General features: G+C 42.6%; 2 protein-coding genes across 3 annotated transcripts; both read left to right on the top strand.

Annotated features, from left to right (window-relative positions):
* The first annotated feature begins 16 nt into the window (after nt 1-16).
* Nucleotides 17-6,346, top strand: vps51 (VPS51 subunit of GARP complex). The gene is made up of 11 exons (XM_026182823.2): nt 17-461; nt 821-950; nt 1,060-1,206; nt 1,306-1,525; nt 1,720-2,611; nt 2,756-2,971; nt 3,082-3,165; nt 3,250-3,384; nt 3,471-3,592; nt 5,320-5,407; nt 5,498-6,346. Exons 1-11 carry the CDS (start codon nt 285-287, stop codon nt 5,756-5,758), a joined length of 2,472 nt encoding a protein of 823 aa, XP_026038608.1. The 5' UTR covers nt 17-284; the 3' UTR covers nt 5,759-6,346.
* Nucleotides 6,347-6,591: 245 nt separating this feature from the next.
* On the top strand, nt 6,592-17,584 carry tm7sf2 (transmembrane 7 superfamily member 2). 2 transcript variants are annotated; one of them, XM_026182550.2, is made up of 11 exons: nt 6,592-6,748; nt 7,579-7,661; nt 8,514-8,710; nt 9,188-9,242; nt 9,630-9,824; nt 10,117-10,220; nt 12,528-12,647; nt 12,730-12,898; nt 13,001-13,081; nt 13,241-13,363; nt 17,092-17,584. In XM_026182550.2, exons 2-11 carry the CDS (start codon nt 7,589-7,591, stop codon nt 17,250-17,252), a joined length of 1,278 nt encoding a protein of 425 aa, XP_026038335.1. In that variant the 5' UTR covers nt 6,592-6,748; nt 7,579-7,588; the 3' UTR covers nt 17,253-17,584. The 2 variants fall into 2 exon arrangements, with proteins under 2 accessions (XP_026038335.1, XP_026038336.1); XM_026182551.2 differs by having other exon boundaries at nt 6,595-6,679.
* Nucleotides 17,585-17,750: the final 166 nt, after the last annotated feature.

The following is a 17,750-nucleotide window of genomic DNA, read 5'->3' as shown; positions in this document are numbered from 1 at the left end:
GTGCACTGGTGGACGACGTAACACCGGATAGGCTAGAAACCCGGAAACAACAGCGCTTCCACCTAGCTGCTTCTGTCTCAGAGAAAATATGACATTTTCTGAATATTTATCCTGAATGAGTTTGTTGTTTCCAGTTGGCAGCGAGGCTAAACACACAGCGATTACACAGGAGCTGTGTGCCGCTAGTGCTAGTGGCTGTCGTTTGTCTCCTGTCAGCTGGTTTGTCGTCGCCTTTGTTTATCGTTATTTTACTTTAAACGTTTCACAGCTGGCCGCCGTTCATTATGGACGAGGGCTCGGTGCCGGTGGCTGAAGACCCGGGAAGGAGGCGGAGGGTGCACGGCATGTTGAAGATCTACTACGGGCTGAATGAGGAAGGAAAGGCCCCGGAGCAGCCGGAGTCCCTGGATCCCTGCGACATCAATGGGCCTCATTTCGACCCGGAGCTCTATCTCAACAAGGTGCGAAACTGCTACTGTCATTGTAATCCGCTCAGTGGCTCACAAAGCTGGACTGCTTCAGAATTTTAGCGTAAGCTTGATGCCAGATAATAGAAAATGAAATGCTGAAATCGACAATACTATACACAGTGCAGATTGCAGTAATGTTACTTCCTTCATTTGTCCCAGTTGTAATGTCACTACAGGTGAAGATGTAGATGGCTGTGAATTTTAAAACACTTTTTAAAAATCTGCTTCTGTCTTTGCCAAACAGTGAGGAATGAATCAGTTTTAATGCTATATCACACTATATCTAGAAAACACAAATGACCACTGAGCATACGTACAGTAACTTTTTTATTTTAAATATCCAAATCCAGCTCAGGAGGGAGTGCTCTCTCACGGAGCTGATGGACCAGGAGACCTGTATGGTCAGGCAGATCCGCTCTTTGGACAGCGACATGCAAACCCTGGTGTATGAAAACTACAACAAGTTTATATCTGCTACAGGTGAAGGAACATCATAAACACACACACTGCTGCCCTAACGTAAGCTGACATTAAATTGTGCAAACCTGGATAGCTGAAATATCCTTCTTTCTTTCTTTCCTTCTGCCAGACACCATAAGAAAGATGAAGAATGACTTCAAGAAAATGGAAGATGAAATGGATTGTCTGTCTGCTAACATGGCTGCGATCACAGAGTTCAGCGCTCGGATCAGCGGCACTCTTCAAGACCAGCACGCGCAGATAACCAAACTCTCTGGTGAGACCTAACCTGACTGTTTGTTTGGATTAAACTTTTTAATAGGTTGATTCATATTTTATTTATTTATTTTGGGGGTCTTACCATGTTTCACTCCAGGTGTTCACACTCTGTTGAGGAAGCTGCAGTTTCTGTTTGAACTCCCCGCAAGATTGAATAAATGTTTGGAGCTGCAGGCCTACGCTCAGGCGGTGAACACCCACCGCCGTGCCCGCTGCGTACTGCAGCAGTACAGCCACCTGCCCTCCTTCAAGGGAATTCAGGATGACTGTCACGCCATCATGGACAAGCTGGCCCAGGAGCTTCGACAGAAGTTCAGGTGACAATGACTAGTTATTACAATATATAAGAAAAATAATTTTAATTAGGATAAACAGCATGTTTGACACAACTGCATAGATATTAAAATTACAAATAAATAAACACAAATTGAGTTGACTGACCAAACTTCATGGAAAAAAATCACACGTTTCATTACATTTCTGCTTCTGTCTTTTCTTCTTGTGATCATAGGGATGGTGGGTCAAGTGCCAAAGATTTATCAGAGTGTGTGGAGCTTCTGTTGCAGTTGGATGAGCCTGCAGAAGAGCTCTGTGATAAATTCCTGAGCCACGCGCGGTCTCGCCTTGAGTCAGATCTTCAGGGCCTGGAAGCAGAGATAAGGCCGTACCCGTCCACAGCCACAAAAGATGCTTCCGCGCACGGGTTGTCGTCTGCAACAGCCCCCGGATCGCCGACCGACGGCTCCCCCAAAAACAGCTCTCTGCCTTCCCCCGCATCAAATACTGACATCCTGGAATTCATTGACAGAGGCTGCAATGAGTTTGTGAGCAGCTTATGCTTGGTAATCACTTCCTATCAAGAACTGTTTATCAACCATGCTCAAAAGGGCGAGCTGGCATCCAAAAATATTCCTCAGATGGCAAATGGCAAGCTGCATGCCTTTGTGGATGATTTGGCTGCTCGATATTTCATGCTTGTCGAGCGGAGAATACAAGAGGAGAAAGGGGTTGGGGATAACTCCCTACTTGTACGTGCGCTGGACCGCTTCCACCGCAGACTCCAGGCTGTGGCCAAACTTCTGCCTGGCTCAGCTGTGCCAAACAAGGGGACGGAGATTGTGATACGGGCGGCGACGGAGCGAGTCAAGCAGTACCTTTCCGCTCTGCAGAGCTTCTACATGGACAGCTTGACAGACGTGAGGCAGGCTCTGGCAACTCCTCGTCTCTCTGTGGCTGGCACTTCTGTGGCTGGGCCAGCCTCTGGCAGAGACGCTCCAACCAGCCTACCAGAGCTGCTCTCCTCCCTGTCAGCCTCAATTCTCAATCAGATTAAGTCGGTGCTGGCATCAGTGCATCTCTTTACAGCTAAGGACATCACATTCTCTAACAAGCCGTACTTCAAGGTGAACATTTTCTGCTCCCAAACTACCTTTTATAATTTTCATTTGTTTGAACTAATGTGTGACATCATGTGTTACTGTAACCCTGCGTGTTGTCTCTACATTGTGCGAGTGATACCGGTTTGTGTGTGTCTCCCCCCCTTTTAGGGTGAATTCTGCAGCCAGGGTGTACGTGAGAGCCTGGTGGTGAGCTTTATCAAGTTTGTATGCCAGTCTTCTCGGCAGTTTTGTGAGACCGCCGGAGACAAAGGAGGTTCAACTCCCCCAGCCCTTCTGTTGCTGCTGTCTCGTCTTTGCTTGGAATACGAAACCTCAACCATCTCCTACATACTTACTCTCACAGATGAACAGTTCCTTGTACAGGTATCACAAAACAAGGAGAACTAGCTCTCATTATGTTTTTGATCTCTTTTATCAGCCAGTCACTCTGCCAAAGGTAATGACAAGAATGTGCTTTTTGCTCTCTGTCTCAGCACCACAGTCCCGTAACACCTGTTACAACTTTATGTGCAGAAGCCAGGGAGGCAGCACAGAAACTACTCAACCATTATGTCAAGGTAGGCTTTTTATCAACAACCTTTAAAAGTCACAAAAGCGAAACAACCTTTTTATTTAGTTGCTTTATTTTTGTTTTGCTTCAGGTTCAGGGTCTGATTATTTCCCAAATGTTAAGAAAAAGCGTTGAAACCAGAGACTGGGTTAACACTATTGAGCCAAGAAATGTCCGCGCTGTCATGAAGAGAGTAGTAGAGGACACCACATCCATTGATGTGCAGGTGAGAGTTTTTGCAACTGTCCCAATGTCCTCATGCACCCATGATCCCACATGAACGGGGTGTTTTATTAACCTTCTGCATGATAGGTTGGTCTCTTGTATGAAGAGGGCGTGAGGAAAGCGCACAGCAGCGACTCCAGCAAAAGGACTTTCTCTGTCTACAGCAGCTCCAGGCAGCAAGCCCGCTATGCTGCCAGCTACACCCCAAGGTACCATAGCTCTACACACACTGCTCAGCTGGTGGCAGTTGTGGTTTTGGGGTTTTTTTTGGTTCTGTTCACACCAGGCTTGGCCAACTCCAGGCCTCGAAGGTCGGTGTCCTGCAGGTTTTAGATAACACCCTGGGTCAACACACTTGAATCAAATGATTAGTTAATTAGCAGGCCTCTGGAGAACTTCAAGACATGCTGAGGAGGTAATTTAGCTTTTAAATCAGCTGTGATGGATCAAGGACACATCTAAAACCTGCAGGACACCGGCCCTTGAGGCCTGGGTTTGGACACCACTGCGCAAAAGTAGAGTAAGTAGAGTCTAATGTGTAGAAAATGAAACAATAGAAGGGCCTTTATAAATTTGTCCAATGTTTCCCGTCAAGATTTTCAATCAGCACTTGGATGTTCTTGAACATCTGTGATTTCAAACTTCCATAGAGAACAAATACCAACTCCCAAACAGGAGTTTTCAGTGGAAAAGGTTGGAGTGTTCAAGCTCAGAGGCCGTGCATTAGGTCAAAGGTGAAAATGCATAATTCGTGTAGTTTACTTGCAACATTTACACAGTTTTGTGCTGCGAGTTTGTCTCCAAGGTCATAACGGTCTATGTCTAGAGGTATCTGAAGATAAATATTTCTGTAGAAACTAACTGACTGGTGTGTAAGCATGCAGCACATGTTCAACCTGTTTACAAGTTATGGCTCTCTGGCTTGTAACTTTGTCCTCTTAACCACAGAGCATGTGATCCAGTGTGCACTGCAAACACACCAGTGCAAGTGGACAGAATGGGATTTTCAGCAATTGACCTTAAAATAGTTAATAATAGTGCTAGCAGTGGTGCAGAGCTACCTATAAATGGGGCGAAAGCAAATTTTAAATCAGGAATGTCAAACTTGTTTATATTGTGGGCCACATGCAGCCTATTTTGACCGTAAGAGCCCCGGAAGTTTAACCAAACATTTAATCCCTAATATATCCCAATATAAGAAAAAGAAGTGTCATTTCAACACTACATCTCGGTTTTTCTACGTGATGAAGAAATGCTGCTGCAGTTAATGAAAGAAAACTGTCAGCATGACTCATTGGGCTTAAACTGTGAGAAATAAATTTGTAAAATTACAGAGAAAGATCTGGTAGCTTGTTACCATACCGTCCTATAATTATAAGGCTGAAATCTTTTTTGACTCACAGTAAAAATTACAATATACAGTGAAAAAACAGGAATCTTTCTGTAATTCTTTGCCCATCTTACTTTACTTTTCTTAATTATTTTACTTTGCTGTGAATGGCCACAGGGAAGCTCTTTATAAGTAAGAAAAGTTTTAAAACTTCTGAAAACACAATAAAAATTCCAAAATGGATGCTTGCATTCACAATTTTCTATGCCAGTCAGAGGGCCAGATTGGAACCTTTGTTGGGCCGATTTTGGACCATGGGCCTTATGTTTGACACCCTGTTTTTGATTTTGATTCATTTATTTATTTATTTATTTTGGTAGAGTACAGTGAGTGATTTTGGAAATGTCAGCATAAAGTAATGACATTGTAATAACCACTATTATTAAATATTAAAATATTATAAATAAAAGGCACAGATACAGTGTTACATTATCCTTGAAAGTACGATGTCAGTTGTTTCATAGGCATTTTTAATCATACTTTAACTTTTTTTAATTTTATTTTTAAACACATTTACTTGAACACTTGTCTTCTGTTTACCTTCAGTGCTCCCATGGATACCAATCTGCTGAGCAACATACACAAGCTGTTCTCTGAAAGGATCGACATCTTTAGCTCAGTGGAGTTCAACAAGGTGGGTGCAGATCTGCAGATGGTCCTCATTTAACAAAATGAAAAAGGAAAAATCTTAGATTTTCACTTGCACGTCTTTCTGCTTCCTCAGGTGTCCGTGATGACGGGAATTATCAAAATCAGCTTAAAAACATTCCTGGAGTGTGTCCGCCTGCGCACTTTTGGCCGATACGGGCTGCAGCAGATCCAGGTGGACTGCCACTACCTGCAGATGTACTTGTGGCGCTTTGTTTCCGACGAGAATCTCGTGCACTTCCTGCTAGATGAGATCGTTGGAAGCGCCGCCCACCGCTGCCTGGATCCTGCACCAATGGAGCAGAGTGTTATCGAAGTTATCTGTGAAAGAGGCTAAGGCTCGAGGGATGGAAAGATTTACACCGAAATCATGAATCCAAATTTAAACACTTCTGTTCTGTTCAACACTTGCTGTTCAGTCTGTTGATCCAGATCGAACGAGTCAGGAATGATTACTTTTTCAACACTAAATCAAACAGTAGTAGCTGTTAACTGACGGCAAATTTGTGGCAGATTTAAATCGAAGTGCTTGTCATTAAAGTCCAAATGAGCCTGTACCACTTTGGTTTGATATCGTAACTGTTACAAACTAATAAAATCATCTCCATCTCCTCCTTATACAAAGATAGAGTTGAATAATCCACTGTACAAGCTGAAGCTTTTAGCACCTGTTTCACTTGAAGGATAAAATATTGACCTTGAGTACATAATATTAATGACTACAGAGAGAAGCTGTGTCCTGTGAAAATCACATGTATTAATAAATAATTTTTAAGAGTGCTTTGCTGAATAATAATTTTCTGATTATGTAATCCATGTGTGTCTACCTGCTACCTTCAGGTCGTTTGAGTCTGTTTTCTGGGCTTGTTTCCATGAAAGGAATGTTTAAATGTAGCTTGTCTGCAATAAAAGTGTATGAATGTGGGATTCGGAGGTTGTGCTGTCCCTGTTGAAATCAGCTTGTAGATATAGCACTGCGCTCTGCACTGATCTAAACTTGTGAACATGAGAGTGACTGAGGCGAATTTCACAACATTTTCTACTATCTGGAGGGTACAGCTGACTGTCGCCACCTGACGATCGCATTTGATTGGCTAAGCCTTTTTCTCCCACCCTCTTCTGATGACCGCGGAGCCTCCTGATTGGCGCGGGGAGGATTTCGTGCTGCGGTAACGTAGTGGGGGCGTGTCCGTGTGCAGGTTGCTGGATGGACGCTCACGAGCTGCCTTGATGCAAACATCCCATTTTGCAGTAACCGGTAAGAAGCTAAACAGGACTACAGATTTGCACTCTTCGTGTTTGCGGAAAGCCTTCAGTTCGTTCACAGGTAACTGGTCCGACCCGTGTTTCACTGTCCACAGCAGAACTGCTCAGGAACTGACAGCAGCTTGACCTGAACTTTGCCTTATTTATTTATGGCACCCATGGCAACAGTCCAGCACGGGTGTGCAGAAATAAGCAGCAATTTAACATTTTATAAGAAAAAGGTTTTTAAATCGAACCATAATGACTTTTTGATGACTCTTAATCGTCTCGTTGACCATTTCTCTTGCTTTTTGTCAAGTTTGATTATTAGCCCACATTTAGAATTCCCTTTGAGTATTTGAATGCATCATTATTGTGGCCTCGCCATTCAGTGTGAGGGGTTTACATCAAATATAGTCTGAAAAGTATGCACCTGTAGAAGAAGTACTTGGATCTACTCTGGTAAAAGTACAAATAGAATCATTTAAAAATTACTCTACTGCAAGCGGAAGCCCTCAGCTTTAGATTTTATTGAAAGAGGAGAGATGCCTTTGAAGTCAACTTCACTTTCCTGACAGCTTTGTTACAGAAAGAGTTCAAACGCTGACAGTCTTGTTGGTACAGTCTGGTGGAAATCTCAGTTTGTCTAACCTGAGGAGGGCCTCTGTGGGTTTACAGGGTTTATTAAATCAGTTATAAGTGTATTGCAGTGTGTATGCTCTTTGAATCTCCGGTTTTAGATAATCATTACTGATTGCTGGTAGTTGGTAAAAAGTGCCCAATAAAATGGAAATACTCAAGGGAAAAAGTTCAAGCTTCAAGATCTTAATAATAATACAGTCTCTGAGGGGTTTGTGTTGTCATTCTTACAACCTTTTAACCTATTGTATTTATTGTCTTCTTTTTAAACAGGAGCACAATAATGAGACCAAACAGTCAAGCACTCAAACACAAACTGTCACATGACTCAGAGAGGGAATTTGGAGGAACCCTGGGTAAGTCACAGCAGTGTGTCTTAATGTTGCGCTAGTAGACATCTTTGATTTAGTTTGATGTCACGTTGCCATGATCACAGTGCTGAGCATTGATGCAGCATGTGCCATTGCTGCACTAAACTAGAAAAACAACAGCAACTTTTCTTTCCTTTGATTCATTCATGCATTCTGAAGCTCAAGCTGCTGTCTGCAAATGCAGTGCTATCACATTACTTGCATTTCCCTGCAGCTAAATGCTGTTTTTATATACAAATTAGATAGAAGCTAAGAGGATCCTGATTTTATAAAAGGAAGAAATAAGCGGTGGTGATCATTTTAGCTGACATACAAAAGAACGTTTACACTAATGCGCTATTTATGATGCTGACACTGCCTAGAGATGTGTTGTTTTATTAAATTGAGCAGTTTGTTTGGTGGACCATAAGATTGATGCCTCAGTAAAACTAATAGGATGTAGGATGTTGCACTGTAGTAATGATCGCTGGCATCACAGCATCATCTCCGTCATTACACCTCTAATCAAGAATCAAGGCAGCCTCCTATGTCAGATTCATCATTGCTGAAGTGAAATGTGCTTGATGCTTCATGTCGTGCTTTTCCAGTTAAGCTAACTACAGATTTCACATCCGCCACTACTGATGTTTACAGTCAGCTGACTGAATTGTTTTGCTACTCTGCAGTTATTAGAGTTACCACAGTTTACCTGCATATGCATTATTAATGTGCTGCAATGCCAAATCTCCACAGATGCTGTTTCACTTCTCTACATGTTGTCTCAGCCATGCTGTCTTAACACGCACCTAACCTGTCATCATACTTTTGTCTGATTCTTTAATTGTATTCATCTTTCAGGTGCCGTGTGCATTCCCATCTTTCTTCCGTTAACGGTGCTGTTCCTGATCTGTTTGAGCCGATCTCCTGAGGCCAGTTTGTTCCAATGGCCGCCCCCCCTCCCCTCAGCTGACCAGCTGTGGGACCCGCTGGCCCCCGTGCTTCTTCTTGGGTGGTTTGCTTTGCATGCAGTCATCTATTTGATGCCATTAGGAAAGGTACGGCATGTTCATCAGACCAATTCAATGTGAAACTTACAGTGAAATCTGCTGTGGGTTTGTGATCTAGCTTATGTGTATACTGAAGCTGTAAACATAGCTTTATAACATGCTGTGTGTAATAATTAATACTAATAAATCAGAAGATAATTATTGTCTGTTAAGTTCCAGTCGGTGTGATCATCCTCTTGGTTAAATGACTGTACTCTGCAATTAGAGTTCTTTCAGAGCTACACGCCTCAACACTTCTCCTTTGCTACATACTGAGAAGTTTATAAAATACAGCGACCTGTATAATACAGTTCATCTGTGGCTATAGGCGCTCTCTGCCTATAGAGTCCAGCATTTTTACAGAGGAACTTTCTAAGCTGCACAATTATGAAGAAATGAGAAAGAATGGGTTGAATTATTGACCTTATGACACTGTAATAGGTATGCAGCATATGATTTGTGTTGTATTCTGCTTATTGCCTGCAGGTGTCTGAGGGGCTGGTGCTCAGAGATGGAACACGCCTCAAGTATCCCATAAATGGTATCGTTGAGCAGGGCGTGATATAACTACAAGCATTTCTGTTTAGGACAGAATCTGTGCGCCTTCAAGAAACCGATTTAAATATTAAACCTAAGTGTGAAATAATTTGTAATCCTGCTGCACTATCTGCAATGTTTCACAGCTATTCTTTAGTATTATACATGTTTTGACTGCAAATGTGTTGTTCACAGTTGTGTTGCTGACTGTAGTATATTTGAAAAAAAAAGAAAAGAAAATCTAAAATCCACAGGTCTGATCTAAAAGTTGAAGTTACATAATACTCAGCTCTTCCAACTTTTACCTTTTTCTCCATGCAAGCCTCTGTCAGCCTGCTTATCTCACTCCTCCAGGCGACAACATTTTGTGTTGTTTGTTTCCCTCCCTCAGGTTTTCATGGCCTGTGCATCAGCGGTGTGTTCCTGATGTTGTTACTGGGGCTCGGGGCTCCTCTGGGGTATCTGTTTGAGCTGCTGTTGCCTTTGGCAGTATGTGCAATAGCAGTGTCGTTCCTGTTCTCCATCTACCTCTACATCCGCTCCTTCTGGGCTCCTTCCCATGCGCTTGCTTTGGGGGGAAACACAGGTGAGATGTTGAGGATCATTAATAAAGGTTGAATCCATGCTAAAACACGGTTTGAACCCGGCAGCTGGCAGCATTCAGTGCGTCCACAGGCTTGTTGTATTGTTTGCTGGAGGATTTGGGTGTTCCTGTGGGTAATTATCTAACTGCCACGCTCAACAGGAGCTTGTAGGCATTATGCATGAGGCAAACTGTTAAGTGAGATAGCGCTCCTGTAATTGCTACTCTGCTACCTTTATGTCAGCATGTAATTATAGCATTTGATTTTTGTGATTTTCTCTTTGATATGATTTAGGAAACCCGCTCTATGACTTCTTCATCGGGCGGGAGCTAAACCCCCGGATTGGAGATTTTGACCTGAAATATTTCTGCGAGCTCAGACCGGGTCTGATTGGCTGGGTGAGTTTACCCAGAGTAGCAAACTACTTGGCTCACCTTAACACTGTTCAAAGATTTATAAATACAGTACTCTATAAGAGACACATTTGAAAACTGTCTCTAATGAGATAACAAGGTCCTTTTAAGTTAGTCGTCATCCATTCATTCTCTTCCACTTATCCAAGTGGCTCCACTATCCTATCCCTATAGGCAAGGTACACCCTGGACAGGTCACCACTATGTCTCAGGGTTAACACAAAGAGACAAACAACCGTTCACACTCGCATCACACCAGAATCACCAGTTAAGCTAACCCCATTAACTGCATGTCTTTGGACTGTGGGGGGAAGTCAGAGTACTCGGACAGAATCGACACAGCCGCAGAGAGAGCATTCAGACTCTGCACAGAAAGACCCGGCCAGATAATAGAGTCTTACCCGGATGTATTTGTAAGTGTGCAAAACACCTTCAGATTCACGTTGCATTAAATAACATTGATGGTCATTTCTGTCCAAGAGCCCAACATAACCAACAGGTGGCGGTATTGCTCTCCTCTGAGCTTCCATAATAATTTGCAGTCTGTGAGTTTGACACAGTCACAATCAAAAGCTTTTCTCCCTGCTGACCTGACACAGTAAGACATTTGCTGGAGGACTGGGGTGCGCGCAGCTATCCGTGTCTGAGTCATCAGACTAAATTAGACTAAATGTGCTGTAGAACCTCAAACAAGATCCCTAAAATGACCACGAGGTTCTCAGTGTCATCGCCGGTCACAAAAACGACAGCACCGAGACTGCAGAAGGTTGAAGCGTCTCGGTAAAGCACTGATGCGAGGAGCCGTTTTCCTTTGGTATTTACAGTGTACAAAGGAAAAACCTTTGCACATGTGAATGTTTTAAAGCCATGTGCGTGGGAGAGCCCAGAAAAAGCCTCCACCAACTGGCTACAGACACTGTGTGGGATATTTTCATTTCCTGTTCAACGTCCAAACTACTTTCTTTTAACGTTCAGCATTTCACAGTTGTTGATAAAGTCTCAAATATTAAAGCACAATGGGCTTTCTTAATAATTTAATGGATTCCTTGGACTTTGGTATAATGGTGCCAAATATTGCTTCTTAGATCTAAATCAGCTTCATATTTAATAACTCAGTTTGAGTTATGGAAGTGTTTATAGCTCGAGTGTGAAATATTTATTTTGTTTCTGCATTCTCGTGTATCATCAAGTCGGAAAAATGTACACGATGTATGGATTTTTTTTCCCACTGGGAACATAAATGACAACAGTCTGGGGAATGAATGCAGCTGCAGAATATCCTTCACTCAGAAAGCATTTGGAGTGTGATAATGCATTTATTAATCATTTATTCGATTAGTCCAAATGGCAGACAATTGATTGGCGTGCACGCTGTAATTATTTGCACATTTTTTTGTTCTCTAGACTCTGCACTCCAGCTCATTCCATTTGACATAAAATGATGGATCACAGCGCCTAGTCTGGGCTTTCATTCGAGCACTGGAAAGACTCTGTGCGAGATACGGTTAAACGTGTCGCCCTGAATCACAAATAGTTCAAATGTAAATTGGACATTTACGCAAAAGACCTCACATGTGACCCAGAGTTGACTGCAAGCTGTCATTCAGATTGAGGTGATTCAGAGGAGGTGAAGAAGATATCAAGGACTTGTTTGACGACATGACTGGTTTGCCAAAGTTAGATTCATTCTTAATTTTCACTCAAGAAAACTGGAACAAGACCTGCAAATGATCTCATGGATGGATAAGGCTAAGACTTGACTTTTAATGAAGTCTATACTGTTTCATGTTATGTTAGATTAAATGTACCTAAATACAGAGTAGGTTTTTACTGTATGTTTATAATCAATTCATCACAGGAGGAATTTTCTTATTTAGAAAGACAGAAAATGGGACATGTGTCTTATATTTCACGCACAAACGAAAGACTCGATTAAGTGAGACATTATTTGGCAGATTATTAATCCTAAAAACAGTGGCTCTGTAGTGTAGTGGTTAATTTGCCTAACACATGAAAGAGCCCCTGTTTGAGTTTGGGAGGAGATGAAAATCCCTGGGAGGGTAGCATCAGGTAGGGCATCATCTGTAAAAATCGCATATGTGGATCCATCCACACGAGAATAAGTGACCAGCCAAAAGAAGCTTTTTATTTATTGCAAAATAAATAGTAGAATAATGACAGCATCCATTTATTTTAGTTGGCAATCTCATGATCACAGAAGGAATTTGTCTGCCCGTGCAAATGAACACACGCAGCCCCACTTGTGTTCATCATTATTCACGACCCCCTCAGGTGGTCATTAACCTCGGCATGCTGATGAAGGAGGTGGAGCTCCGAGGATCCCCCTCCCTTGCCATGATTCTGGTCAACAGTTTCCAGCTGCTGTACGTGGCGGACGCTCTGTGGAATGAGGTGAGAGTCACACTTTTTTTTTTTTTTTTACTTTATTTGATCACTGCTTTTATTTAATGTCTGCTTCATTTTGCTGTAACAGGAGGCTGTCCTGACCACCATGGACATTGTACACGATGGTTTTGGTTTCATGCTGGTCTTTGGTGATCTGGCCTGGGTTCCATTCACGTACGGCCTGCAGGCAGCCTTCCTGGTTGTGCACCCCCAGACCCTAAGTTCACTCAAGGCTGCAGCCATAATAGCACTGAATGGTAATCGCTTGTCAGCTCTTTTCTGCTGTTCTGCTGAAAAGTGGCTGAAAATGAATAATGAACCTTTTTTTTGTTTGTTTTTTGGGGTTTTTTTGCTGTCAGGTATTGGATATTACATTTTCAGACAATCCAACTCACAGAAGAATCAGTTCAGGCGGGACCCCACTCATCCAAGTGTCACTAGTCAGTTTGTTTCCCTCCGTTTTTATCTTTATCTTTTAATGCATTCAGATAAAGTCTTTTTTTTTTTATTGATTTCCTCCTCACATCAAAGTGGGGAGGGAGACAGAGAGTTGGTAAATCTTATTCAGAAATATCGGTGCGTTTTACGACTCCCTACAGGACTGGAGACCATTGCCACAGCAACAGGGAAGCGGCTGCTGGTGTCCGGCTGGTGGGGTCTCGTTCGTCATCCCAATTACCTTGGGGACCTCCTCATGGCCCTTGCCTGGTCCCTTCCGTGTGGTAAGACATCTTAAAAGCCCTCTGCCCTTTTTTTTTTTTTTTGCTAGAAAAGAAGGCCACGCTGACATAACAGTTTTTTTTTTAGCATATGTGGGTGAAGTCATGGATAAGAGATTAATGTCAGGCTGAGTAATAATCATCTTCAGCCTTGTTTATTATTAGTATGGATAATGATGGCTGGTTGTGTTAATGATCCACTGTGAAATCCAGGTTCTTTTTTTTCTCGGAAACTTTACTTGTATGCATGTACGAAAGTTTTGACCTCCTCATTATGAATGTCACTAATCCCTGGATTAGTGACATTCATAGCAAAGTAACTCATAGCAAAAGTCATAATCTTTCATTTTTATTGTCATTATACCTCAAATTGGTCGTTTTAAGAAAATCTTTACGTTTGTATTTAGCTGCAAGGACCCCAACCCCAAATGCATTTATTGATAATGAAGCAGCAAGCTGCGGTATGAGGAAGCCTTTATCGGATCAGGGGTGACTCGTGAGCCTGGCATATACAACTGATCGCTTTGAGAAAGACTGACCAACAGAAGAAACAGGAGAGGGAGAATGAATGGGTGTGTCGCTGCCGCACAAGTAGAGATTTACAGATCTATGGCCAGTAGGGGAGTGTTTGCGACGTGCTCCAACTCCTTTGAGTTTATCTACCTTTATAATATGATTGGAAAGATGTGTTTTTGGTATTTAAATAGCGTTTTGTATGGGGTGCTGATCCAAGGATTTTCAAATATTTTAAACTTAACCATGAAAACCTGGCCAAGTCCAACACCAGGAGCAAATAATTGCCAGTAAGTCCAAGCTCTCACTGCAAAATGAGGGCCAAATGGATCATAGCAATGGGTCAGATACCCCACACTCCTGAAGCACATACACATGAGGGTTACAGTTAGACCCCTTCTTCAAGTCCACAAAGAGCATGACTGGTTGTGCAAACTCCCACACACCCTTGTTGTGGAAGTTTTCCATTTAAATAAAGCCTGCAGACGAGCGGTAGCTAACATTCTTTAATCAAAGCACACAAAGAACAGACAACCAAGCTTGATGGAGCCCCTGCATGTCCGCGGGACAGACGGTCAGCAGAGTTCTCCCTGAGTCTAACATGGCTCTCAGTTAAATACCTTCTCCAGGAACAAAAGGCAGTACACAGCTGTTTCACACCTTAAGGTTCACACTCCCTTGCTACCTCCCAGAGTCCTCGAAGAGACAAAAGACTCTTCCTGTGGAGTTCCTGTTTCCCCCAAGATCCTTACTACACCCCCTACCATTTGTCTTAAGACATGTTAAAATCCAGTGGAACCAAGGCATTACAATAAAATAATGTGATTAATACATAAGTAAAAGAACTTCCTATACACCCTCAAACATGCTCAGCAGGATAAAGAAGCAGTCCAGTATTCCACAACCAGGACGAAAACTAGATTTTACTACATACACTACATACAACTTCTTTAACTGAGCTTCAGGAGGACCAATGTGGACAAACTTCTTCTCTAGTACATCTAGTAGCTTAATATTTCCAGCGAGGCTTAAAAGTGTGATCCTTGTGTAATTGGTCCTGGAGGACATCAAGAGCCTTAAGATGCTTCTAGAGAATCTGATCCACCCCAGGGGCTCTGTGACCAAGGAGCTGTTAAACTACCTCAGTGACCTCACCCCCAGTGATGGGTTGGTCATCCCCCTCACTTCTTCTCTTCCTCTGGGTTTGATAATAAGATTGAGGGGGTCCTCAGTGGAAGTATTCCGTCCACTGCTTGATTATATTAAGTTGAGGTCAGCTGCTTTCCCATTCTGTCACACGACAGTATCCCTGAATCGTTTCAAGGCTGTCCAAAAGTCTTGTTTCTTGCTCTCACCCAGTCCTCCCTGACCTTCCTTCAGCTACTAACAGGGCTGAACTCTTTGCTGGCAGAACAGACACCAGCCACTTTGCAGCTGCAGATTCATGCAGCATGTTCCTCTTTTTAACCCAACCTTCCTTTGAGTGCTTCAGAAGTTGTGCTGGAGGTTGGGATGAAAATCTCACTCACAGACTGGGGGCTCTGCAAAATGGTCCTCACTGTACATTTGGGTACACGACACCTGTCCAGGACCCTGCTTACGAACACCCTTCTTCTTGAACATGGTGTTTGTTTTTGACAAACTGTACTTAGCACAGAAGTCCAACAGATAAACATCACTCTGGTTCAGATCAGGCAGGCCATTCATCCTGATCAATCCCCACCTGGTCTCACCTGTTCTGTCACAAAGTGGGATGGACTCAAGCGCAGACAAGGCAGCTAGAATACAGTTCCGTTTATTACTATACAACACCAGGTGCAAATATATACAAGTGAGAGGGCGGGGGGAATCCAGGGCACAGGGAAATCCGGGAAAGGAGCTGTTCACACACGAGGGACTTCACAAAAAACACAGCACACCAGCAAGCCTGCACACCAGGGGTTCCAGGGAAACAGAATTCCTGTTTACAGACAACAAGTGATTAATCCAAAGGGTCAGCGATACGAAAAGGCAACAAGAGACTAGTACTCCGGAGCTTACTACCAAGGTTACTCAATAGTCCAGCGACGAGATGCTTCCAGCCACTGCCTTAAGTAGTGGATGAGTTTAGGCGATGAGCCACAGGTGTGTGATTAACCTCAGGTGCGAGGGCCAGGGGCGGGAGCCCGCAATAAGCTCTGCCCCGGCGAGACACGGCAAGCGTGAGAGAGGTAGATGTAAACAAGAAACATATGTAGCCAACCTGAGTCAGCCAGGCAGATACGGGGACCATGACATGTTCGGTGCCCACGGTGGAGTCTTAATGGCAGGGGTACCCTGAACTGTTGCTCAGCACTTAAGGAACAAACAGCAGTTAAGACCTGTTTTACCCCTCCTCACCGAGCCACTATTGTTTTTCTTTTTTCTTTTTTTTTTGCATTGTGGTAAATACCGGATGGAAAACAGCCTCAATCTAACTAAGCATTTAATGCCACATTTTGTGTGCTCTCAGTACAGTTTGATGTGGTTTTGGTTATATAAGGTATTAATGGCCTTGTGCACTGTGATATTTTTTTTCAGACTACCTCCATGTCCTTATGAAATATTTGCATTACATTTGCAACTGGTGTGCTTCCAACAAAGGCAGCAGGAAACTGTTCTCTTTGTTCTTCTGTAAATTGCCCTGTTCTCTCAAAAACCCACTTCCTGAAATAGTGACTGTCAGACTTTTGTATAGCTGACACTCTCATTGGTATTCAACATTATGTGACTCATTTGTCTCTCTGCTTTTGTAATTGAGACGCATTCTTTAGTTTCTGCTTTTTATCCTTTTTTATCGCTGTAGCACAAACTGCAAAAATATGCACTCCAAAAAAAAAGTGATGACAGATGAAAGCTGCCCTAACAAACGAGCTCAGTGGTCCCCTGTAAACCTGGACTGAGGAAGCGCTGACTAAAGGGACAAGGGGTACTGCTCTGATTACTGTGATGAATCAACACTGAATATTAAGAGCTTAATTAGACTGGTATTCACTGCAGGGCTTTTGTACAGTAAAGACTGAATAGAAAGTAAACTGCTATTTGCAGAGGAGGATGTACACTTGATTGCAGCTTGTTTTATACAAATCACAAATGCTGATGTCAGTAGCAAAAGAAGGTACTAGTTTTTTTCACCATTCATTACTGAATCATATAATACTGTCTTGTGTTTTTTGTCATATGTGCCTCTTTATTTATAGGATTCTCATATCTTCTGCCTTATTTCTACGTCATATACTTCACCGTTTTACTGATTCACCGAGAGGCCCGTGATGAAAGACAGTGTAGAGCCAAATACGGGCTGGCTTGGGACACATACTGCCGACGTGTGCCTTACAGGATTTTCCCTTATATATACTAAGAAGAAAAGAAGATGTGGAGGAGAGGGATCTGAACTGCCGTACAACTTATTGAACACAAACCTAGCAATAATTTCATGTAAATCTATTTTCAGTGAAACAAAGATGACTAGCGTCTGCGCTCCACATCTCTTTGGAAAAACAAATATGACTTAAATACTGATTGGGCGGCAGAAACAAATCCATAAATATCAGTGCCTTTGTTCAAAGAATGTCTGCGTAAAAGCGTTTTTTACAGTGTCTTGTTTTGTTGTTGTTGTTGTTGTTGTTGTTGTTTTTTAAAATGTGGTGCCACAGTAAACTACATTGGAAATAAACAACTACAAAACACCAAGTATTCGAAAGTGTTATTGAAATAAAATAATTATATTATAATATGAAGATAAAACGTGATGATGTTTTACATCGTTGCATTATGTATGCAGAAGTCAAGCCCATTCTTTTGTGAAAATGTGACTCATACACTCAGTGGACACATCCCTTTAGTGGGTTTCCACCAC

The sequence above is a fragment of the Astatotilapia calliptera genome, chromosome 10, assembly GCF_964374335.1.
Source record: "Astatotilapia calliptera chromosome 10, fAstCal68.1, whole genome shotgun sequence".
Taxonomy (NCBI): Eukaryota; Metazoa; Chordata; class Actinopteri; order Cichliformes; family Cichlidae; genus Astatotilapia; species Astatotilapia calliptera.
Note: the sequence above shows the minus strand (reverse complement) of the source record. Positions and strands in the feature narration are given on the sequence as shown.